The 23,862-nt window shown below is 39.8% G+C and overlaps 2 protein-coding genes across 4 annotated transcripts in view; one reads left to right on the top strand and one right to left on the bottom strand.

The window, feature by feature from the left end:
• LOC124271064 (ornithine aminotransferase, mitochondrial-like) overlaps positions 1–18,250 on the bottom strand; it is a 32,580-nt gene extending 14,330 nt beyond the window's left edge. The window contains exons 1-2 of one of the 2 annotated variants that reach the window (XM_046706143.1): positions 18,141–18,250; positions 1,811–2,057 (exon numbers count right to left, since the gene is read on the bottom strand). In XM_046706143.1, the coding sequence (XP_046562099.1) occupies positions 1,811–2,009 (199 nt within the window). In that variant the 5' untranslated portion in view covers positions 2,010–2,057; positions 18,141–18,250. Of the gene's footprint in view, positions 1–1,810; positions 2,058–12,315; positions 12,473–18,140 lie in introns of those variants that run through there. The other variant, XM_046706136.1, reaches the window with a different exon arrangement.
• Positions 18,251–23,273: 5,023 nt separating this feature from the next.
• LOC124271053 overlaps positions 23,274–23,862 on the top strand; it is a 49,776-nt gene continuing 49,187 nt past the window's right edge. The window contains exon 1 of one of the 2 annotated variants that reach the window (XM_046706126.1): positions 23,274–23,581. The gene's annotated coding sequence lies outside the window, so the exon portion shown is untranslated. Of the gene's footprint in view, positions 23,587–23,862 lie in introns of both variants that reach the window. The other variant, XM_046706117.1, reaches the window with a different exon arrangement.

Here is a 23,862-nt window from a genome sequence, read left to right as displayed (position 1 = left end):
CATCCACCCAATCACCCCATCATTTCAACTCTTCAGCTCCTGCCTTCTTCCATCCACCCAATCACCCCACCACATCAGCTCCTGTCTTCTTCCATCCACCTAATCACCCCATCATTTCAGCTCCTGCCTTCTTCCATCCACCCAATCACCCCACATCAGCTCCTGCCTTCTTCCATCCATCTAATCACCCCATCATTTCAGCTCTTGCCTTCTTACATCCACTCAATCACCCAACCACATCAGCTCCTGCCTTCTTCCATCCACCCAATCACCCAATCGCTTCTGCTCAGCTCCTGCCTTCTTCCATCCACCTCATCACCCCACCACTTCAGCTCCGCCTTCTTCCATCCACCCAATCATCCCATCATTTCAGCTCCTGCCTTCTTCCATCCACCTCATCACCCCATCACTTCAGCTCCTGCCTTCTTCCATCCACCCAATCACCCCACCACATCAGCTCCAGCCTTCTTGCATCCACCCAATCATCCCATCATTTCAGCTCCTGCCTTCTTCCATCCACCTAATCACCCCATCACTTCAGCTCCTGCCTTCTTCCATCCACCTAATCACCCAACCACATCAGCTCCTGCCTTCTTCCATCCACCTAGTCACCCCATCATATCAGCTCCTGCCTTCTTCCATCCACCCAATCACCCAACCACATCAGCTCCTGCCTTCTTCCTTCCACCTAATCACCCCATCACTTCAGCTCCTGCCTTCTTCCATCCACCCAATCACCCCACCACATCAGCTCCTGCCTTCTTCCATCCACCCAATCACCCCACCACATCAGCTCCTGCCTTCTTCCATCCACCCAATCACCCCACATCAGCTCCTGCCTTCTTCCATCCACCTCATCACCCCATCACTTCAGCTCCTGCCTTCTTCCATCCACCCAATCACCCCACCATATCAGCTCCTGCCTTCTTCCATCCACCCAATCACCCCACCATATCAGCTCCTGCCTTCTTCCATCCACCCAATCATCCCATCATTTCAGCTCCTGCCTTCTTCCATCCACTTAATCACCCCATCACTTCAGCTCCTGCCTTCTTCCATCCACCTAATCACCCAACCACATCAGCTCCTGCCTTCTTCCATCCACCTAGTCACCCCATCATATCAGCTCCTGCCTCCTTCCATCCACCCAATCACCCAACCACATCAGCTCCTGCCTTCTTCCTTCCACCTAATCACCCCATCACTTCAGCTCCTGCCTTCTTCCATCCACCCAATCACCCCACCACATCAGCTCCAGCCTTCTTCCATCCACCCAATCACCCCACATCAGCTCCTGCCTTCTTCCATCCACCTCATCACCCCATCACTTCAGCTCCTGCCTTCTTCCATCCACCCAATCACCCCACCATATCAGCTCCTGCCTTCTTCCATCCACCCAATCACCCCACCATATCAGCTCCTGCCTTCTTCCATCCACCTAATCACCCCATCACTTCAGCTCCTGTCTTCTTCCATCCACCCAATCACCCCACCACATCAGCTCCTGCCTTCTTCCATCCACCTAATCACCCCATCATTTCAGCTCCTGCCTTCATCCATCCACCCAATCACCCCATCATTTCAGCTCCTGCCTTCTTCCATCCACCCAATTGCTTCAGCTCCTGTCTTCTTCCATCCACCCAGACACTCCACCACTTCAGCTCCGCCTTCTTCCATCCACCAAATCATCCCATCATTTCAGCTCCGACCAAACTGATCCACCCAATCACTCCATTACTTCAGCTCCGTCTTCTTCCATCCACCCAATCACACCTCCATTTCAGTTCCGATTCTTCATCTCAGCCCCTACCTTCTCCTCTGCTGAAGGCAACAGGAAGTGGACCGTAGTTATGGGCACCATATTTTGCCTCTCTCTCAAATATGGCTTGTGACTTTGGACCAATTTTGATCTCCTTGTCAATAGCTGGAGAAACCTGTGTGAGTGACCTTGACCCCTTGACAAGCATCTGAGACAGCTGTGAAGCTGGGCGCCCAAGTCTGCTCAACATCTCGGCAGGTGGAGTAAATCAGCAGTTACAGTATATACTCGGACTATTCTGAAAATCACAACATACAGAACATGAAACAAAAATAAACTATGCTTGAGATGTGAAAGATTAGAGGTGGAAAGATGATTTAGCATTCAAAACATTAACAGTACTTTGTTGTCTTCAGTTTGATCCTCTTGCCGAAGGACAAGTCGAAATCTGTTCAGTCTGTTGAACTCAGGTGATAATGGTCAACATAAAAACACAAAAATCTACTGTAAATAAGGCAGATAACCAGGTAGACTTGCAAGTCAAAGGTGTATTTAGAGCACCGATCCACAAATAGTTCTAGTGTTATCACTCAGTATGACTGACTGACTGACTGAGTTTAGTTTTACGCCTCTTTTAGCAATATTCCAGCAACATCACGGCGGTGAACACCAGAAATGGGCTTCACACATTGTATCCATGTGGGGATTCGAACCCGGGTCTTCGGCGTGACGAGCCAACGCTTTAACCACTGGGCTACCCCACCACCCGACTCAATATGAGATATCATAGCTATGCTATGTATATTTGGATTACAGTTGACATAGTTCTACGAATGCTTTATGGATTGGGCCCCAGAGGTTAATATTCCACTTCAAAGCTGCAACAAATTAAATATTCCCAACTAGGAATTATATTTTCCCCTTTTCCTTTTATAACTATATTGAACTACTGTATATTACTGTAGATAAGCCAATCTCATAGACAAGCAGACCCCCTAGCTTGACCCCTAAAATCAGTATCACAATGGTATGTTTCATACATAAGGTGATCCCCCAAACCTTCCGAACTTATCACAATATCAGAAATAATGTCAACAAATCCATATTGAATTATCAAACTTTACCCTCAAGTATAACACTAACTAAACCATATCATCATCATCATCATCATCATCATCATCATCAGAACTAAAGTGGCTATGCTGGTATGTCACTGATAATAAGAGCAAACATGCCTCTGAGCCCATTATTTTCATTCTTTCATAGAACAGGAACCTTAACTTATCTTGAACCACATAACATTTTGCTCAATTTGCATGGTATGACATAAGTTGGGAATCCTATCAGTCAAAGTAAACTTAGACGTTACACTGCTTATACTGAGTCTTAGAAACCCTAGTAGAAGGTCGCATCAGCTAACCTTTTCAAATGACCAATCAGAACACAGCTTACCAAATCGTGAAAGTTGACATTCGCACATACCTTTTGAACTTTTACTTGAAAAAGTTTGTACCCGAACGATTCCGATTGCTATTTTCCATATGATCGCTTCTAAGTGATCCACACAGAGCTTGCCACAGTGTGCACAGTGAGCTCATTGAGTAAACAGTCGCTGAATAGCGGTTTTGTCAATATTCAAGGATGTCAGCTTGCGGCAATATTAGCTAATGGTAACCATGTTATCAGATAGCCCTAAGCGTATATACTGCAGCTCAAATATCTGTGTTTTATGCAGATTTTCGTTTGTTGAGAGTTCAGTGTCAGCGACCAGGGAATTTTGTCAGTTCAGCCGAGCCCTAAACAGTAGCCGTTGTCTGATTGGTTAAATCCGTTCGGCCGTATCACATTTGATTGGACGGTCATAGGTTGCTCAAAGGTTAGCTGATGCGACCTTCTACTAGGGTTTGTTAGACTCATTATACCACTAGGGTATGTTATGTCCATTGTTCTGGCAGGTTGATTTTCTGTGTATCAACCTTTTATCTGCACGTGCAGAGGTTAATATGTGGATAACAACCTTGGCGGTGCAGGAAACGCACGTGCAACAAGCAATGGACGAGTCCATTCGGCGCCCACGTGTTGTAAGTAGGTTAGCACCACCCCTCTGCAGGTGATATGGATTCAATGCTCTCGCCTGACGGCTCGAGCGTTGAAATCCATATCACCCTTGAGGAGGGTGCTAACGTACACGTATAGCAGTGTAACGAAAAATACTGAGCCTAAGTTTACTTAGAATGGGAATTCTATAAAAGCTGAAAACATAATGATCAAAATTACATGATTAAAGACTGATGTTACTAGTAGCGGTTACCTTCAGCAACTGTGTCAATGACAGTTTGTAACCAATTCTAGATACATAGAGATCGATAGACAACAGTGTTTGAATATACCGTAGTTAACATTTAAAGCACTCATCAACTCAGACAAATAATAAGCCCCTACAACATGAATTGTCGAATTGAGAGCAATGTACAAATGTTGTCATATCATACTTTTCCTACGTACTGTGGTTTCAGTTAACCACTCAGGATAGATAACAGCTAAAATTGCAAATATCGGAAAGTTACTGCACACAATCATTTCTGCAAATGGTAATAAATATAATACTGTGAAGATCCAGGTTAGAATTGGTCTTCAGTAACCCATACTCGTCTTAATAATAAGAGGCAAGTAATGGGATTGGGTGGTCAGGCTCATAGACTTGGTTGACACATGTCATCGTATCCTAATTGGGTAGATCGATGCTCATGCTGTTGATCACTGGATTGTCTGGGCCAGACTCAGTTACTTACAGACCACCGCCATACAGCTGGAATATTGCTGAATGTGATGTTAAACAACAAACCAACCAACCCAACTCTTCGTCACTGTGTTTGAATCTAGGTCAAGGTCATAAAAAGGACCCCTGCTATGACCTTTCTTGTTAATGCTGAACGCTGAACTGTCGTCATGATCATATACATTTCGAAAACATGATCACAGCACCATCTTTATTGACCGTACTGTGACAGCATATATATTTCCTCCACATGTTGACTTGTTAATAGGTTTTGTATCATAATGAATAATAGCTTAGTGTGAGGTTTCGTATCGTGTTACTTGTTGAGCACTTTACGGCAGAAATGTGCACCTGCAGTGTATACAAGTACTCCATATACATATATACACAAGACTAGGCCAGGATAGAATAGAAGTAACAGGCGTGTTAGCAAACTGTCTCCAGTTATCTTGAAACAAATACTCCCCTTCACATATCACAAGGTGATTAGTTTGTTGTCTGCATGGGTAGAACAGATAAGTACTCACGAATGTTTCAGTACGCTGCAATGTACCCTTCCAGAATACAGGGTCCTGATCCATAAAGCGTTCGTAGCGCTACGACATTCGTAAGCCTGTGATAAACTATAGAGTTACGACAGGTCATAACATTACGAACGCTTTGTGGATCTTTACCCAGGACAGTACCCTAAACACTTGACCAGTTTGTGTTGTAGTTTCGTCACGATTTTTTTATTGTCAAAATGGACAATTTCATATTCCTCAAACCAGCACCACAGACTGTTTATGTCACAAATACTCCCTTTCATATACCACAAAGAGATTAGTTTCCTGTAGGGTAGCGGCAGTAAGGATATGTATCCCAGGAGTGAGTGAGTGAGTTTAGTTTTATGCCGCACTCAGCAATATTCCAGGTATATGGTGGCGGTTTGTAAATATTCGAGCCTGGACTAGACAATCCAGTGATCAATAGCATGAGCATCGATCTACACAATTGGGATACGATGACATGTGTCAACCAAGTCAGCGAGCCTGACCACCCGATCCCGTTAGTCGCCTCTTAAGACAAGCATGGGTTACTGAAGATCAGTTCTAACCTGGATCTTCCCAGGTCCCTGATCATGAGTGTGGATTCATGGAAACTGAATTCCCGAAACTGGTTCCTGTAGGGAGTTTCTGATAACGAAGGTATGCTGAATAATGATGGCCTTATAGTGTACTGTATGTATGTCACTGTGTATGCTTGGTTTTATATAGCATGCACAGCATAAAGACGGTTCCCAAACTAGAAACTGGAGAAAATCTGCCAGTTTAATGCAAAACAGGGTTATGTATTCTGATTTTGGCTGCACAGAGAAACATAACTGGGGTACATACACCAGCGATGAGCCCTTCAACCTTGATGTTTGACCTAATCAGAAACTTGAATATTACGAATGAACTTTCAATATATGATACATATTGAGTTCAAAATGAATGAGCTCTGCTCTGAAGAAATAATTAGTGGGAGCACTGACCCTTCAAACCATTGCTACATTTCACAAAGCAATGATGATTGATAAAAGTTCATGCATAGATGCTGTACATAACTGTGCAAAATGATATTTTTTCTGGATTTACGTAAATATGCACCAAATAATGCGGTAAGTGATGACATGGGTTGGTGCGCACCCTTTGTTAATCAGTGGCCAAGTGTATCTAGACTATTTAGACGTTTATGTAATTTAGATCCATTCCGTATAACAAGTAAAGTTTCTGTTTGGACTAACGTACCTGCTGTTTAAAGAAACGGTGCACGATAAATTTTAGTAACATACATGTTAATTATCACATTCCCTTTGTTGCTTCGGAAGTGACATGAAAATTATTTCATGGTTTTAACACTTCTTGGAAAAATTCTATTTAAAAAAAAACATGGTACAACTCGCAATGGAGGTAATAAGTTAAGAACTTATGCTACATTTAAAGATGAATATCATCCTGAATTATATTTATTTAGTTTAACAAAGATTGAAAGACAAACGCTTGCATTTTTTGTGGAAGTTCAAACATTTTAAAATCGACCAAACTATCATGATGTTATTTTACAAAACCTTTATTCAAAGTGTCATAAACTTTAATTTCTTGAGTTGGTTCGGGAACCTGTCTGTTCAGAATAAAAACAAACTTTAAAAAATCGTGAATACTGCGTCTAAAATTATTGGGCTTCCTATCGAAAGTATCGGCAGTTGTTATGAGCAGCCAATTTCAAAAATGGCAAACACAGTTTTAAGTGATCCTACTCACATACTCTTTTCTGAATATTCATCATTACCTTCTGGACGCAGGCTGCGTATGCTGACTTTAAGAACAAACAGGATTCGCCACTCATTTGTTCCAGCTAGTATTAGATGCATTAACAACAAATTCTGTGTATGAATGGTCTTTTAATTGTCAAAATTTTATTCAATATCTATGTTTGTGTACTAAATTGATGTATTTATATCCTGATTATTTCATATTACCAATTGCAATGTTATGTATGGCTGCTTTATGAATGAAAAACTGGAGAACGTATGATGCAAAACAAATTTCCCTTGGGACAATAAAGAATTACCTTACCTTATCTTATCTTAGCCACATGCCTCGCTCTTACAGGCGTGCTTTAGCACTTTTTAGATGTGGTGTTGCTCCTCTAAGAGTTGAAACTGGACGCTATGATTGTACTCCTCAAAAGGAAAGAACATGTTTTGACTGTAAAGATTTTACTGAAGATGAATGTCATGTTTTACTGCACTGTCCTCTGTATTCTTTTGAAAGAGATGTCCTTTTTAGTAAATGTGAGCAGCCTACTGTTAGTTTTATGTCATTTAGTGATCTTGATAAGATTAGATATTTACTGTCCAATCCACAAGTGTCTTTTACTACGGCCAAAACCTGCTTTCTTGTCTAACGGCAGCGACATGCCCTCTTATACTCTTAACTCGGTTCTGTAAATATGTATTATATATCCTATATTTGTTTAGTTTTGTATTTTATATGCTATATAGTCTCTCATAAGTCTGTAAAGATTGGCGTTTTATTATTTTGTTCTATATTATATACTCACCAGCAAAAGAAATGTCAGTACGAATTCAAACTTAGATAGGCACTGTAATCAAACCATTACAGAAATGGACATAATAAGCGGATCAAAAACATTTTTGGTGTACACTATCCTGACACAATTCCAAGACATTACGTGAACGTTTGCAGTCCATTCAAACTCTTGACATCAGTATCTAGTGTGACCACCAAGAGCGGCAATAACTGCAGCACAGCGTCTATGCATGGAGTGCACCAATCGATTGATGAAGGCCATTGGCACCAGGCCATATGTGTCTGCGAAGGAAAATTCCAAACTGACGTTTCTTTTGCTGCTTAGTATATGTACATATGTATGATGTTGAGGTGAGACTCAAATAAATTATCTGTCTGTCTGTCTGCTTTAACATAGGCTTGCTGTAGTCACAGTTCGAAGCTCTCTTTGTATGTTTGTATCTTTATACATGTTATACAACTTGTTGTTCAATGCTGCTCTCTGCAATATTCTAACTATGTAACACCAGTAGGGCTGGGACGGATACTCGGGTACTCGAATCCGGGTCGGGTACAGCTGGAATCGAGTCATATTTCAAGGAATCGAGTATCCGGAAAGGGAGAGAACTCTGTAATGACAAGGGCAGGTAACTCTAGCCTAGAGCAATATGGACGACGCGCATGCAAAGTTGAGTGTTTGGGCTCATTTTGAGCTTGATGCAAATAGCAAGAAAACCAAATGCCGACTCTGTGGTACCATGCCAATCTACTGCGGAAGCAGTACAAGTTCAATGCACAAACATCTTGCACTAAAACACAACGTAAAACATTAACGTGTTCATTACATTGTGTAACTGTGTTCATTGCTTATCAAGTTAGTTCATTAAAAGCGTTTAAGATTACATTGAATTTTGTCTTTAGTTTCTATTTTATTTCAATTTCATGAAACACAGCTTTTACATTTGCGTCATGACTATTAAAGAGATTGCAATTAAATGATTGTGTGTGTTGGGAAATTCAATTAAAACTAATGAATTAACATATTTAAACGAACGTATACCAGTATTGAAAGAGCACATTCTGATTTGCAAATACAATGTTCAACTGGTTATTATTACAAGAAGAAAGATGATCAGAAATAGAAGCACAAGTCACGTAACTCACATACAATACCATTGCAGTTTCTATACATTTTATAGTTTAACAAATAATAACAAGCATACAGTTATCCCAATGAAGATACGCAATGTTTGCTTAGATGCAAATTTAGAATATTGATTTAATAACAGTTGTGTTTGTAAATTTAAACGTGATAATATAGCATTTAGATACATTTCTTTATCCCTACATTCAAACAAAAGCATTTGAATGCGACATTTATCTTCTGGAAGGATAAAAATTATATCACCATAAATATTTCATATACGGCCAATGAGTTATTCACGGCTCTGTATTAGTCTCTACTCTGTAATGCATGTTAGGCAACCTTTCATGCAACTGAGCAAAATGGCCACTCTTCATAGATGCGAGCCCAGCATTTTGCTATGTTGCCAACTCAGTTGCATTAAAGTTTGCCTGTCTGTATATCTCGTATAGAATTCTCCAGTCAGTAAATATATCAATCACATTTTATTCTATGTAAGTTTACATAAAGTCTGCGTGTAAAAACATTATAGGTTCAGTTAGACTATCACACATGAACGTAGTTGTCTACTGGATGAATGAATAACTGGTCATTTTCATATTTAACGTAACACATATTTTTGGTATTGTCTGGTTAATGGAGGTTATTATAAGCGACGGTAATTTATCTGTGCATGAGCAGTGAGAAGTCAAGACACAGTAAAGCGGGAATGAAAAGTGTTTTAAAAATGTTCTGTGTTTTAAGTAGCAATGTAAGTAATGGTGTTACTCTTTATATTGGTTATAAACACACTTAAGATCCGTTTCAATGCCTCATTGCCATCCTTTCAGGTTTTCTATATAATCTCTGTAAAATCGTGATTGATTTTTCAGAAAGCTGACAGAAGCTATGTATTCCTAACATTTCCGGATACTCGATTCCGAATCGGGTAAGTACGTGTGGGTACTAGATTCCATTTTTTTCCTACCCGTCCAAGCCCTAAACACCAGACTATCCAGTGACTGACATCATTAGCATCGAGGTAAGTATTTTTGACACAAATCATGCATTAAGCTAGTCAGCGAGTCTGAACACCACCCCCCTGACAACCACCTTTTACACCAAGCATGGGTTTGCTGAACACCAGTTGTAACCTGGATCTTCAAAGAGATTAAAGGCTGACAAGAACATTCATGAAGGAGTCTCTCAAGTCCTACTAAATCAGGTTGAATGGGGAAAGTCTCCTACTTCTTGTTGTCTGACCATGACCTTGTTGACTGCCTAGAGAATACACATGGCTTACTTGACCTTTACCAAAGCGAAAGAGATAGAGCGGTGTGAGAGAAAAAGAAAGTGAGAGAGATAGAGGGGTGAGAGAGAGAGAGGGAGGGAGGGAGAGAGAGAAAACGAAAGTGAGAGAGACGGGGGAGAGAGAAAGAAAAAAAGTGAAAGAGATAGAGGGGTGAGAGTGAGGAATAGAGAAAGAAAGTGAGAGCGAGGGAGGGAGAGGGAGAGAAAGAAAGTGAGAGATAGAGGGGTGGGGAGAGAAGAGGGAGAGAAGAAAGTGAGAGATAGAGGGGTGAGAGAGAGGAGGGAGAGAGAAAAGGTGAATGAGAGAGATAGAAGGATGAAAGAGGGAGAGAGGGAGAAAGGAGAGGGAGAGAGAGGAGAGAGAGAGAGAGAGGAGAGAGAGGGAGGAAGAGAGAGAGAGGGAGAGAGAGGAGGAAGAGAGAGGAGACAGGGAGAGAGAGAGGGAGAGAGAGGGAGAGAGAGGGAGGAAGAGAGACAGTCAGTTTACTTTCAATCACAATATCTGCATCAGTTGTTACTATTTGTTTATGCTAGTACCGGGTAATGTAACTGGGCCGTGCAGCATCATCACATGTCACAGATACAGAAATTGTTTGGCTGGTAATTTGTTTACAAACTTCAAAAGAGCTAAAAATGAAAATTGGAAAAAACATTAACCTTTGCCCAAATAACAGATTGGTGGGGAGGAATGAAAATATACTGCATAAATAACTGATAAGAAGAACTCTAACATAAAAACGTGCACTAGTTCTGTGATTCCAAAACACATCATGTATAAAACAGGACCATGAAAACCTGTGGACATTGATCGTTGTTTGATACAACACTTTTCAATATTTCCTCTATAACAATATTTGTAAAAATTTCAAATCCATAAACATTCAATCATTATTTTTCATATTATCATTAGACTCAACTTCAGGAAAAGGACAAACAGCGAGTTGCTGTCACTATCAGACAATCACCTTGTTTGTTGTGGACAGCTGTCAATAAGGGAGCATTTCAAAAGTTAAAAGTTGGATATTAATAAAAATAATACAATAGTTAAAACAGTTTTTAGTTCTACTTGTTGTGGAATCTGGAGAATTATGTGTAAAAATCAGTTTAATTACAGTCCGTTTGATTTCATATGAGAACAATGAATTGCTCACTAACCCAAAATCTAATAATTGCAACCAAACCAGTGAATCCGCCCCTGTACTGCTCCCTAACTCTCCTGGCTTCTGCAAGGTTCTGTCTTCAGATATTTGGCTAAAATTACAGACTGTGTTATAATTAACATAAACTAAATTCAATCATCAGGAATTAAGATCTTTCAAACTTTTGAACTGCTCCCTACCTCTGTCCGATTCCTGCAAGTCCCAAACACACAGCTGGTCTGCTAGACAGTCACACATTCCCTTCATATCTGTCCAGGCCAACACAACGTGACCGCCGTGTGAAACTGATAAGATATTGCATAACTCATTTCTGTGGTACTATCAATCTTCAGTTCATTGAGTAACGCCTGGTAATATATGTTCGCCATTGTAGCAGCAATTTTGCAATGTTGAGCTACTTAAAACCTTTTCTTTTAGTGTTGTTTTCATGGGAAATTAGTCTTTCAAATATCATACTACTAAACACTATTCAATAACAGCTGAGTTCAATTTTTAAACGTTCAGTCATTTTATTATTAGACAAAGAACATTTGCAATCTTACCTACACATATTCAAAACCTGTGAGATACATATTACAAGTGGACAAATTTATAAAAGAATTATTTGCATAAACAGTAATTATGATTGTGTAGTTTTCCATGGCATAGACATTGGTTGAACAAATTTAAACTTTCATTTTATTAAATACATTTAGAAAATTGCATTTTAGTCATCCATACTCTACTACAAGCATGGCTAACTCCAAAAAATACACACAGACCCATTGGATGACCAGCGAGGAACCTGGGCGTTAGCCACCGCCTACAGCTCACGAGAGTTCTTCAACATGGGCGATCTTTGAGGCCGGTACACAGTAATGGCATCGCAACACAAAACACCCTACAACTCTCAGCCTTCAATCTAAAAGATCGACCGATAGACATTTCAAGCACAGTATATCGCGATCTTTATGTACGAGGCCTCAGAATATCAACTTAAGTTACACGATATGCGGTTTACACGTGTTAGTATTACACATTTGTAACAGTTACATTCGTTGGCTTGTTTGGTGACTTTCTGAAGATGCGAATATTGCCCCAAACACCCATATCCTGCCATGGCATGGTCCTAGCACCTAAGTACTTACATGTCTGAAGTTAGTCAGCTGGAAGTGACAGAAATCAACACGCTGTGTCTTTGATAACGAATGCGTTGTCGTTCGAACACAAGCAGATGACGAGCGGTTGCGAGACCTTGGAGGTGTGTGGGAGAGCACCAATCAATGTGCGCATTTTCCTTCGTCCCAGGGTGAAGGTCGTTTAGTATGTTTTGCATCCGTGCCAAATACTGACGTCATATAAAGGATAGCGTTTACAGTTGTTGCAGAAAAACATAACGGTTTACTGCATGTATACGCATGCACGGGCACACAAAGGTAAGTAGGTGTTTTTACTTCTTTTAAGGATTAACAGGAGTGTTTCAAGAAACATGATTATGCTCGACTGATCTTATTAGACTCAAACATTTCACCAAATATGAATGGGGACCGGATTGATTGATTGATTGATTGATTGATTGATTGATTTAATTATATGCCTATGTATAAAAGTGAATGCGACCCAAATTAAATGTTTTTATTATCTCGAGTTATGAAGTCATGTGACTGAGACCATGAACTTTGATTTCTCCTTTCAGTACAATGCTACTTGAACGGAATCGAGCGTTTTATGAAATTCCGGAACACAAATAAAATATACATTTAAAAAGAATTTCTTAAATGTGCTTCACAATGACATGTAAAATTAGGTTCAGTGGGGAAAAAACAACATAAGAAATCTCAAATTTATCTATTTACCTATTATATTTAACTTGATCGTTCACTGGCTGAGCGTTCAAGCACAACCGTTTCAAACTTTTACAGCTTAAAATAACAAATATAATAAGACTGCAAGAGTGAGTGAGTTTAGTTTTTCGCCGCACTCAGCAATATTCCAGATATATGGTGGCGGTCTGTACATAATCGAGTCTGGACCAGACAATCCAGTGATCAACAGCATGAGCATCGATCTACACAATTGGGATACGATGACATGTGTCAACCAAGTCAGCGAGCCTGACCACCCGACCCCGTTAGTCGCCTCTTACGACAAGCATGAGTTACTGAAGATCAATTCTAACCTGGATCTTCACTGGTCAAGACTGCAAGAAAATGTCTTGGAATGAAAATTAGAAGCAGAACTCACGACTGTCACGTGCAGTGACAATGACTGGAAAAGTTCAAATTTTAGTCATCATTATGTTGTACATAAGTTTGTCGACTTAGCTGAAGAGCGAAATTGCCAAGACTGTTTGCTGCCAGTCGCAACATCAACTTGAGATGTCTGGAAGCTGCCGTCCGAGTCTACAGCTACACGTCATTGCAATAGGGCACCCAAGCATTGCATCAGAGCATCGATCATGTCTACTCAACACGTGACTATCACCATATTTAGCTGCATTTTTTTATAAAAAATAAATAATGCATCCACATTTAATTGAAAACAGTAAAACTTTAAAAAGTTTGCCTATGTTTTTGTTTGTTTTTAAATTTATTTATTTTGTGTTATTTTATTATATTTTATCTCTGAAGACTGTCGCAACTACGGCTGACGGGAAATATGAATCACTGTATGCACATCATAGCAGATTTTCCATTATAATTACGGTAATAATTTCAGTAATTCCATTCACATAATTTTGGTTTTTAAGAATAATAATAATTGCATTTATAGAGCGCATCATTCACTTATAAATGTTCTGTGCGCTTTAGATGGAAATTGACACTTGAAAAGAAATGTTTTGAGGCCAGTCTTAAAAGATGTTAGTGACTCGCTGGTTCTGAGTTCAAGCAGTAGCGCGTTCCACTTCACTGCTGCATTGAAAGCGAACGACCTTTTGCCAAAGTTGGTTTTGATGTTTGGCACTGTCACTAGCATTTGGTTTTGTGATCTCAGTGAGCGTGAGGGCTGATACAGGGGCAGTAACTCTGCGAGGTAGTCAGGGGCCATTCCGTTTTTAGCTTTTGTTGCCGCTGCTGCTGACGATGATGATGATTCATCTATGATTTATTATTTTCCTATTTTTCCTGCCGCGAATAAGAGAACATGAGTTTATCTGTAGTGCATGTATGTATACTACCGATCAAAAGTTTAGACTAACTAGTGTAAATATAGCCACTTACTTCAGGCAACTGTCCTGAACTAGATTTTGCAAAATATTCCATACCGTACTGTTTACACATGAACTGATGTATTGTAGAACAAACTCGTAACGTTGAAAAGATTATTGTCATGAGTTCAATAAATGATGAAACTCAGTGAAAATTGGCGAATTCTTAACAAAACTTTACACCACATTCAGTGGGATGCGTAATAGGATATCCAGAAAAGCATGTTTACTCGTAAAATCGGGCAAAACTTAGAAAAAATACGAATAGCTGCTGAAAAGAATAGATCAGACTATAGATGGCAATTAGATCGCTCAGCCAGGTATGACGACGGACCGTCGACTCACCTGGCATGAAATGCATGTGCTGCCTGCAGGCGCCCAAGGGGTCATCTCAAAGATATTTTGTGCTTTTTCATGTGTGTTAACTATGCCTCATCTATTGATTAACAGCTTAAGTGTCTTTCTTTCATAAAGTTTATGTTGAGATATGTAAAAGAGTTTGATACCTGATAACCATAGAAACGCATCGTATTAAATGTCTCAAAATATATAGGTGGCATGACCACCCGATCGCGAAGATCGACAGGGCTGGCTATTATTTGTAAATTGTTATGAAATGCCGTGTACTTCCCCAGTATAATTGCCCTAAAGGATTATCGTATCTTAGCTGATATCTCTATCCCCAAGCCCGACCCCAACGATCGTCTGCGACACCCGTCCAGGTTTTGCTATTGAGACGAACCCTCCTATCTGTTTCTTTTTATAGTGACAGTGAGACTCCATGGTAGCTACATCCTTAATAGTTTCAGCATGAAAGTTATTATTTTTTACGCCAGCTATCGTTTATAATGAAGCTACGTCTAATTTCAAATTGGTCTCTTAAAAAGTGTCCTTTATAATACAATATCGTCGCACACTAGTTTGCATACAGCCATGGTCTGTTCCAAATTATTCGTTTTGGACTTAGAAAAAATCGCATTGCTCATTTCTGCACTAATCTCTCCTCAGTAAAGTCCTTTTTCTACGTTTCTTGTGTCCCTACCATTGAGACTGTAGTTAGGCCGAACTTAGTTTAAAGGATATTTCACACTTGCACATATCAACTACATAAATTGTAGAGATAAATGAGAAAATACAGTTTTTTTTATTTCCGACAGTACTATAGTTTGGTATTTCATATCTATGGCATATATACGCAGACAGATGTCTAGCATACATAATACATATACAAGCCTAATGTCTCATGCAGTCACAGCTGTTCCAGTGATTTTTATCTGGTGATCTATTAATGTCGCAGTGTAATTGCACATGTACCACAGAAAATACCACCCTATTTATCCTTGTCAGGAAGAGGAGACCCTTGAAGATCGGGCTTAGAATTGGTTTCAGTAACCCATGCTTGCCGTAAGAAGTGATTAACGGGATCGGGTGGTCAGGCTTGCTGACTTGGTTGACCCACGTCATCGTATCCCAATTGCGTAAATCGATGCTAATGCTGTTGATCACTGTATTGTCTGGTCCGGACTGAATTATTTACAGACCGCCGCCGCAACAGTGCTGAGTGCGGCGTTAAACAAAAAACAAACCATATCAGGAGGAAGACACCGAGAGTTTTCGAAATGAGATATGGATGTATTTTTTCTATTGCTAAATACTTTTTCTTTTCTTTTTTAATAACGCCGCACTCAGCAATATTTCAGCTATATGGCGGCGGTCTGTAAGTAATTGAGTCTGGGCCAGATATTCAAAAGTGATCAACAGCATGAGCATCGATCTGCGCAACTGATGATGGTCAACCAAGTCAGCCAGCCTGACCACCCGATCCTGTTAGTCGCCTTTTACAACAAGCAGGTTACTGAAAATCAATTCTAACCCGGATCTTCCTTCACCCGATCAGCCTGTTAGAGGTTTCCATTTTTATCTTCTTTTATCGGGGTTTGGGTAAATTTACTGCAGATCCCCATGCATCATCCATAATGCATGAACAGGCTTCATCGTTAAGCTACAGGCATAGTAAATATGTGAAGCCATTCATAGTTGCATGTAGCTAAATTTACTGCAGATCCCCATGCATCATCCATAATGCATGAACAGGCTTCATCGTTAAGCTACATGCATAGTAAATATGTGAAGCCATTCATAGTCGCATGTAGCTAAATTTACTGCAGATCCCCACGCATCATCCATAATGCATGAACAGGCTTCATCGTTAAGCTACATGCATAGTAAATATGTGAAGCCATTCATAGTCGCATGTAGCTAAATTTACTGCAGATCCCCATGCATCATCCATAATGCATGAACAAGCTTCATCGTTAAGCTACAGGCATATTAAATATGTGAGGCCATTCATAGTCGCATGTAGCTACATTTACTGCAGATCCCCATGCATCATCCATAATGCATGAACAAGCTTCATCGTTAAGCTACAGGCATAGTAAATATGTGAGGCCATTCATAGTCGCATGTAGCTACATTTACTGCAGATCCCCATGCATCATCCATAATGCATGAACAAGCTTCATCGTAAGCTACAGGCATATTAAATATGTGAGGCCATTCATAGTCGCATGTAGCTAAATTTACTGCAGATCCCCATGCATCATCCATAATGCATGAACAAGCTTCATCGTTAAGCTACAGGCATATTAAATATGTGAGGCCATTCATAGTCGCATGTAGCTACATTTACTGCAGATCCCCATGCATCATCCATAATGCATGAACAAGCTTCATCGTTAAGCTACAGGCATAGTAAATATGTGAGGCCATTCATAGTCGCATGTAGCTACATTTACTGCAGATCCCCATGCATCATCCATAATGCATGAACAAGCTTCATCGTCGTAAGCTACAGGCATATTAAATATGTGAGGCCATTCATAGTCGCATGTAGCTAAATTTACTGCAGATCTCCATGCATCATCCATAATGCATGAACAAGCTTCATCGTTAAGCTAAGGCATATTAAATATGTGAGGCATTCATAGTCGCATGTAGCTAAATTTACTGCAGATCCCCATGCATCATCAATAATGCATGAACAAGCTTCATCGTTAAGCTACAGGCATATTAAATATGTGAGGCCATTCATAGTCGCATGTAGCTAAATTTACTGCAGATCCCCATGCATCATCAATAATGCATGAACAAGCTTCATCGTTAAGCTACAGGCATAGTAAATATGTGAGGCCATTCATAGTCGCATGTATATATGTCAAAATGAAAAAACACACGTTAAAAACAACAATTTTTATGAACCCACTTGTACATTCACAAAAATTGCAAAGTTAACAAGTATTCTTCAAGATTATATTCTATATCACACACAGTATAAGAAATAAGTTATAAAACGACCACACAAATATAACCGTTTTAGCCCGTATCTTATCAAAGCAAATCGTGATCTATAACATACATTCATTAGAAGTCTGGCCATGTTTAAGCTAAATATTTTCAAACAAAACATCCGCTGTGGACGATTTGTATACGGTTACAGTGTAAATAAATCATAACTACGTATGACATGACTACCAAATATAAATTATTTACATAGAGTAATTTATGTAACATATTGTCAGACATCTGTTGAATAAATGCACTTTTCATAAAAGCTGTTTCGCCGCTTATATGGTATGAGCTATCACACACTTGGAAAAGGCAGAAAAGCAAACAAGTGAGAATTCGATTAAATTTTGTACACAGTCTCGCTCGAAGAATAAACGTTTACAAATCTTTATGCATGACAAGTTATTCTACACGTACCTGTTTATCAGCGGACTATCCTCATGGGGAGATCTATTAACTACACAAGCTGAATTGTTGCAACGAAGTCAACCCGACGCAGTGCGGTAATGATAGCAAGGCGATTATCATATAAAGGGACATAACTCTTACCGGTGTGTATTACATTGAATTTCATCATCATTGCACGCTGTAACTTCGTTGCATATTTGAAAACTTGCTGACCTTGCAACAATGTTTAAATAAACTGTTTACATATATTTTGTTTGTGTTTTTGTTTGATTGTTTTTCAACACCGCTCTTTAAAATATTGCAGCTATATGTCGGCGATCTGTAAAGGAAACGACCAGGGAAGCAGGGGCGGATACAGCTTTTTGAGAAAGGAGGGGTGCACACTATTGAGAAAAGGAGCGGCGCACACTTCATTTTCACCCGAGTTTCAATGGTCAATTAACAAACCTTTTAGTACCCCTCTGGATTCGCCTATGGGAAGGAGGGATAAACAAAAAGTGCCTCATTTAGTAAAAGTAATTTAAAGTTGTTCAGAAGAAAGCCAGTTGCCCACCACACTTGCATTAAATTCCAAGGAAATTCAATCAGGTCTAATATCGACCCTTCGTTGCTTTGAAAGGAAGATCGATATCAGGTTAGTAATATAATATCAGACGCTCATCATGTCCAAGAAAGTAATTATGTGCTCCAGTGAAACTGATAAATAACATCAAGTAATCTGAGATGGGCTTCGATCGGTCTTTATTTCACACTGCGTTTAAAGACAACTCCATTGTACGTACGTGTGTGAGAACGTGTAAGATGGTTGTACATTTTGTTTTAATCATTTAGGAGCGGTGGGGTACCCTAGTGTTGGTGGGGTAGCCTTGTGGTTAAAGCGTTGGCTCGTCACGCCGAAGACCCGGGTTCGAATCCCCACATGGGTACAATGTGTGAAGCCCATTTCTGGTGTCCCCCGCCGTGGTGTTGTTGGAATATTGTTAAAAGCGGCGTAAAACCAAACACAGTCAGTCAGTTCAATTATTTAATTTATTTTTTGGCCATTTGTTCATTTTTAAAGATCCTTTATAAACTGTAAATAATATTCAATGTATCACTTGCAGTTTGGGTCATGTTGTCTCAACTGTTACTGATACACCATGTGTCCTCTTCAGGATTTCCATTGATCAGAGGCGATGGGGTAGCCTAGTAATCAAAGCGTTCATTTGTCTCGTTCGAAGTCCTGGTTTCATTCCAAACGAACTTAAGGGTACGATATGCGAAAGACTTCTCTATCAACTAACGGGATCGGGTGGTTTGGTTGGCACATGTCATCGTATCCCAATTGCGTAGATCGATGCTTATGTTTTTGATCACTGGATTATCTGGTCCAGACTCGATCATTTACAGACAGCCGCGATATCGCTGGAATATTGCTGAGTGAGACGTTAAAGGTCGCATGCAACGTAACACACGAGTTTGCAGATTCTGATACCTTTTGGTATGGACTTACAGTAACAAATAAAGTCGAAAAATAACGCGATGAAAAAAACCCCGCGAAATCGGAGTTCAAACGATTCACTAAATTCACCCCAGCTGGGGTGAAAAGTGGTTTCAACAGCTGTGCTGCGCTGCGCACATAGCGCATGCGCAGTGAAATAGGTTCGCGCGGCTTGAACCGGGATGCCAAAACACACAAAGAGCCCTGAGTGTATCGGCAAGGAACCAGCCAATGAAAGACTTCGTTACACTTGCACTTGTGTGCATACCCACCCGCTCTGACTGGGTTCGGTATCTCGGGTGCTTCGTTTCGAGGGTAGTAAACCCAAGTACAAAATATTGCACTTTTGATTTGCGATTGTACGCTTATAATTTTGTTTATTTGTTTTTGGCATAATGAGCATGTATATTATATGTCATGAATAAGTGATAATTGTGTTTTAATTATGTTTGTTGTTTGGTTGCATGTGATCTTTAAACAACAACCAACAGCCAACGTTCTAAACGTTTGAGATCTGCATCACTTCGGGCTTCCGTCCCTCCTCAAACAGACACGCTGTCATATAACTGGGAGATTGTTCAAGATGCGTTAAAACAAACTCATCCACCCAAACACACTCACTGAAACATTTAAGAATACTGTCCTCGTGTCATTTATACTGATTTTAAGGCGCTTTGCATAATTAATAAGGTGAATATTTTACCCCTCTTCGGGAAACGTATTTAACATTACCATAGTTTCAGTGAGTGAGTGAGGTTTTACGCCGCTTTGAGCAATATTCCAGCAATATCTCAGCAGGGGACACCAGAAATGGTGTTCACACATTGTACCCATGTGGGGAATCGAACCCGGGTCTTCGGCGTTACGGGCTAACGCTTAGGCCATCAGGCTACCCTACTGCCCCGAGTGAGGCACAGAGGAAGGGATGTGGTGGTGGTGGTGTAGGTTGTCGTTACTGTTGTTAATCCTAGTTTAAACAGGTACTGATATTGCCATGTAGAAACCACAAACGCTGCTCAATAACCAGAATGAATCTCGGGTTCGAATCCACACGTCAGCTTGCGGGCCTCAGTCTACGGTGATCCCAGTCTGCCTGAAGCCCTGAAGAAGTCTTATAACCGTGATAAGGTGGCATCCGTGGGCGTTGGCAACAGCATTGTATGTCGACCCCACCTGTACCATCCCAATGGCTCTTTCTCTCCCTTCAGCTGTTAATCGTGGCATATTTCTCGTACTTGTGTATCATATCATGTTTTCTAGGCTCTCATTATACCCTATAGAATCATTCTGCATGTGAAATGGATGTAAATACTGAATATTGCTGCGTTTTGGCGAATGATATTGCTATGTGTAAAATGGAAATGGAAAAATGTTACTTTGCAAGCAAAAATGTGAACAAAGATAATTGTAGATGTTCCTCCTAAACATTTGTTCACAATATGAAAGACACGTTTAACTTGTTTTCACTAATGCAAATCAGCATAAAATGTTTAAAAGACTGAAATCATAGGAATGATTATTTTACAATTTTACACACTCTACAACAGTTGTTTCTTGTATTAATAGTTGAAAAATGGTGACTTTAAATGGTTTATCATTGTCCCAAAGCAGAATTTTATTTCAACCTTTCTTTTGGACATCAAAATCACTATTATTGGTTTATTTCGGCATGGACGAATATAGGACAATTTAACTCTTCTGAAAAAGATGCATTTCATCCAAATATGAATGCATTTGAGAATTTCTTTCGTGATTTGCATAAAGCTGTGTTGTTAAGCTTTCTTGTAAACTAAAACCTTCTAAAATATCTTTGATAGTTTTTCAGTAATTCATAAAGGTAGGAGGGTAACGTTTCCAATGGCGTCTAGTGTACTCACTCACTCACTCACTCACGCTCACAGGGTAATGGCAAGCAAAGGTGGGTGCATATTAATGTCACATTATATGTGTACAGTACATTGTACCAAATTTTAAAAAAATGTTGAAACGCATTTCTCGGCTTAATGACAAATGAGATGAGTAAGAAGATACTTCTTATCCTTCCTGTCTCGTGATTTTCCACTTAACAAGAAGTTGACACTCGAGGGTACAGAATGAACTAATTATGGTTTAGCTGGTGAATATAAGCAATGTGTACCTGTTATTAGATAGATAAATTTATTACTCGCCCGTGGAAGATACTGCAGTATAATATATTTACGGCAATATTACACTAGTGTTATACCGCTAGACATATGACGTCATTATGATTACAGTTATGACGTCATAATGATTACAGTTATGACGTCACAATGCTAATGCCTCTGTACCTTGCTTGACTCGCCGAAAATTGATATGTGAGTCATCACACTCTAGGCAGTTTCTATCAGTTTATTTTGGAGAGTAATAAATAGAATACTAAACTCGCTTCCGTGAAATACCATTTTTATTAAACTCGTGAAAGATTTAGTATCAAACTCGCTTTTGCTCGTTTGATACCAAATCATTAACTCGTTTAATAAAATTGGTGTTACACGTGAGGTCGTTTAGTATCCTCTATATATGCTAACCACCGGGATTTTATAGCATTCAGACTAAATGATATGGCAACAGCTGTCATGTCCATGTTGAAAAATTAACCGACTGTAAGAACATAGAGTATTATTTTCAACCTTTTAAGTAAAGATTAGTCAGGTGTATTCAGCGAGAACACAGTCGTGATTTCCGTGGATTTTACATCAATATGTGCATCAAGTTTGATTAATTCAGATGTTGTCAGTAGTATTATAATAATAATAATAATAATAATAGCATATTTGTACCGCGCATATATCCATGCCTAGGCCTGCTCAAGGCGCAAAATATATAATGCCATTAAGGCAAAAAGCTACAGTTGAAATGCTATCTTGAACATGTCTGTTTTTAGATTAGATCTAAAGGTTTGAAAAGTCACAACAGTCTCTGAGGCTCTGCTGGAGGCTGTTCCAGGCCATTGATCCTGGATGGGCAAAGGAACTGTTTTCATACCGCACTGTCTTTACATTTGGGTCAACAAGCAAGTTCTTATCCTGTGAGCGGAGAGATCGGGAAGGCGCGTACAGTTAGAAGATTGGATAGATAAGAAGGTGCAGTTCCGGCGAGTCAGCGGAAAACAAAACATAGAGTTTAAACTTGACCTGGAACTCGACAGGAGTGAGTGAGTTTTAGTTTACGCCGCATTCAGCAGTATTCCACCAATATGGCGGCGGTCTAGGAATAATCAAGCCTGGACCAGACAATCCAGTGATCAACAGCATGAACATCGATCTACGCAACTCGAAAACGATAACATGTGTCAACCAAGTCAGCGAGCCTGACCACCCGATCCCGTTAGTCGCCTCTTACGACAAGCATTAAAAGCGGCGTAAAAACACACTTACTCACTGACTTGACGAATGCGGCGTTAGAACCACACTAAGTCCATTTTGGCACTGAAACGTTTTGACTGGCACCTTTTTCGTAGTACTTGCGTGTGTTTTTTACATATGCTAATTTCCGTAAAATAAATTGCTTTGAAAATCTCTGAAGTGACAGGATGGTGCGACATATTCGAAACAGACTATAACTATATGAAGTCACCATTTTCCCGGAAATGAAAGAGTTATCGTTCATACAAGGGAGGTAACTCCATGTTTATAATTTTTGTCGTGACAGACGAAGCAAAATTTAGAAAGGAACGTCAACACATCCTCAACCAGGCGTGTATGTGGTTTGACAAGACCAGGATGTGGTCATATAGTAAATGAAAACGTAGCAAAGGAAAATATATTTGATGCTTTACAAAACACAAGGATATTTGTACAAATTTGAAAATGGTTGGAGCTGAAATCTGACTCGCGAGCTCATCCGAGTTTACATTAGACAAGGAAGTAATATTACATATCGGATCATGTCACATCCATTCGTGTGTGAAGGGTGACGCATGCGACTGATCCTCCTCAAGCAAGATAATGTAAGGTACGTTTTATGAACGAAGTTAGTTCACAACATTGTGTTTGTAATATAATAACCTGTTGACGTGTTTAATCAGTTTATATAAATTTAATGTTGCAGACAACAATTATGACCTTCGTAAACTGCAAACTCATTATTTGGTAAGAGAAGAAGAGTCTGTTCACAGTTTCTTCATGATGTTCTTGAAATGCCAATTCCTGAACCCAAGTCTCATAATCAACAACAATAAACAGATATTACTGTTGTGTTACGTCGTATCGATTATCAAGTCCTTTCTTC

This window comes from Haliotis rubra, unplaced genomic scaffold (assembly GCF_003918875.1).
Source record: "Haliotis rubra isolate DU_JTF1 unplaced genomic scaffold, ASM391887v1 Scf1022, whole genome shotgun sequence".
In the NCBI taxonomy this organism is placed as follows: Eukaryota; Metazoa; Mollusca; class Gastropoda; order Lepetellida; family Haliotidae; genus Haliotis; species Haliotis rubra.
The sequence above is the reverse complement of the archived record's forward strand: the minus strand, read 5'-3'. Positions and strand labels throughout refer to the sequence as shown.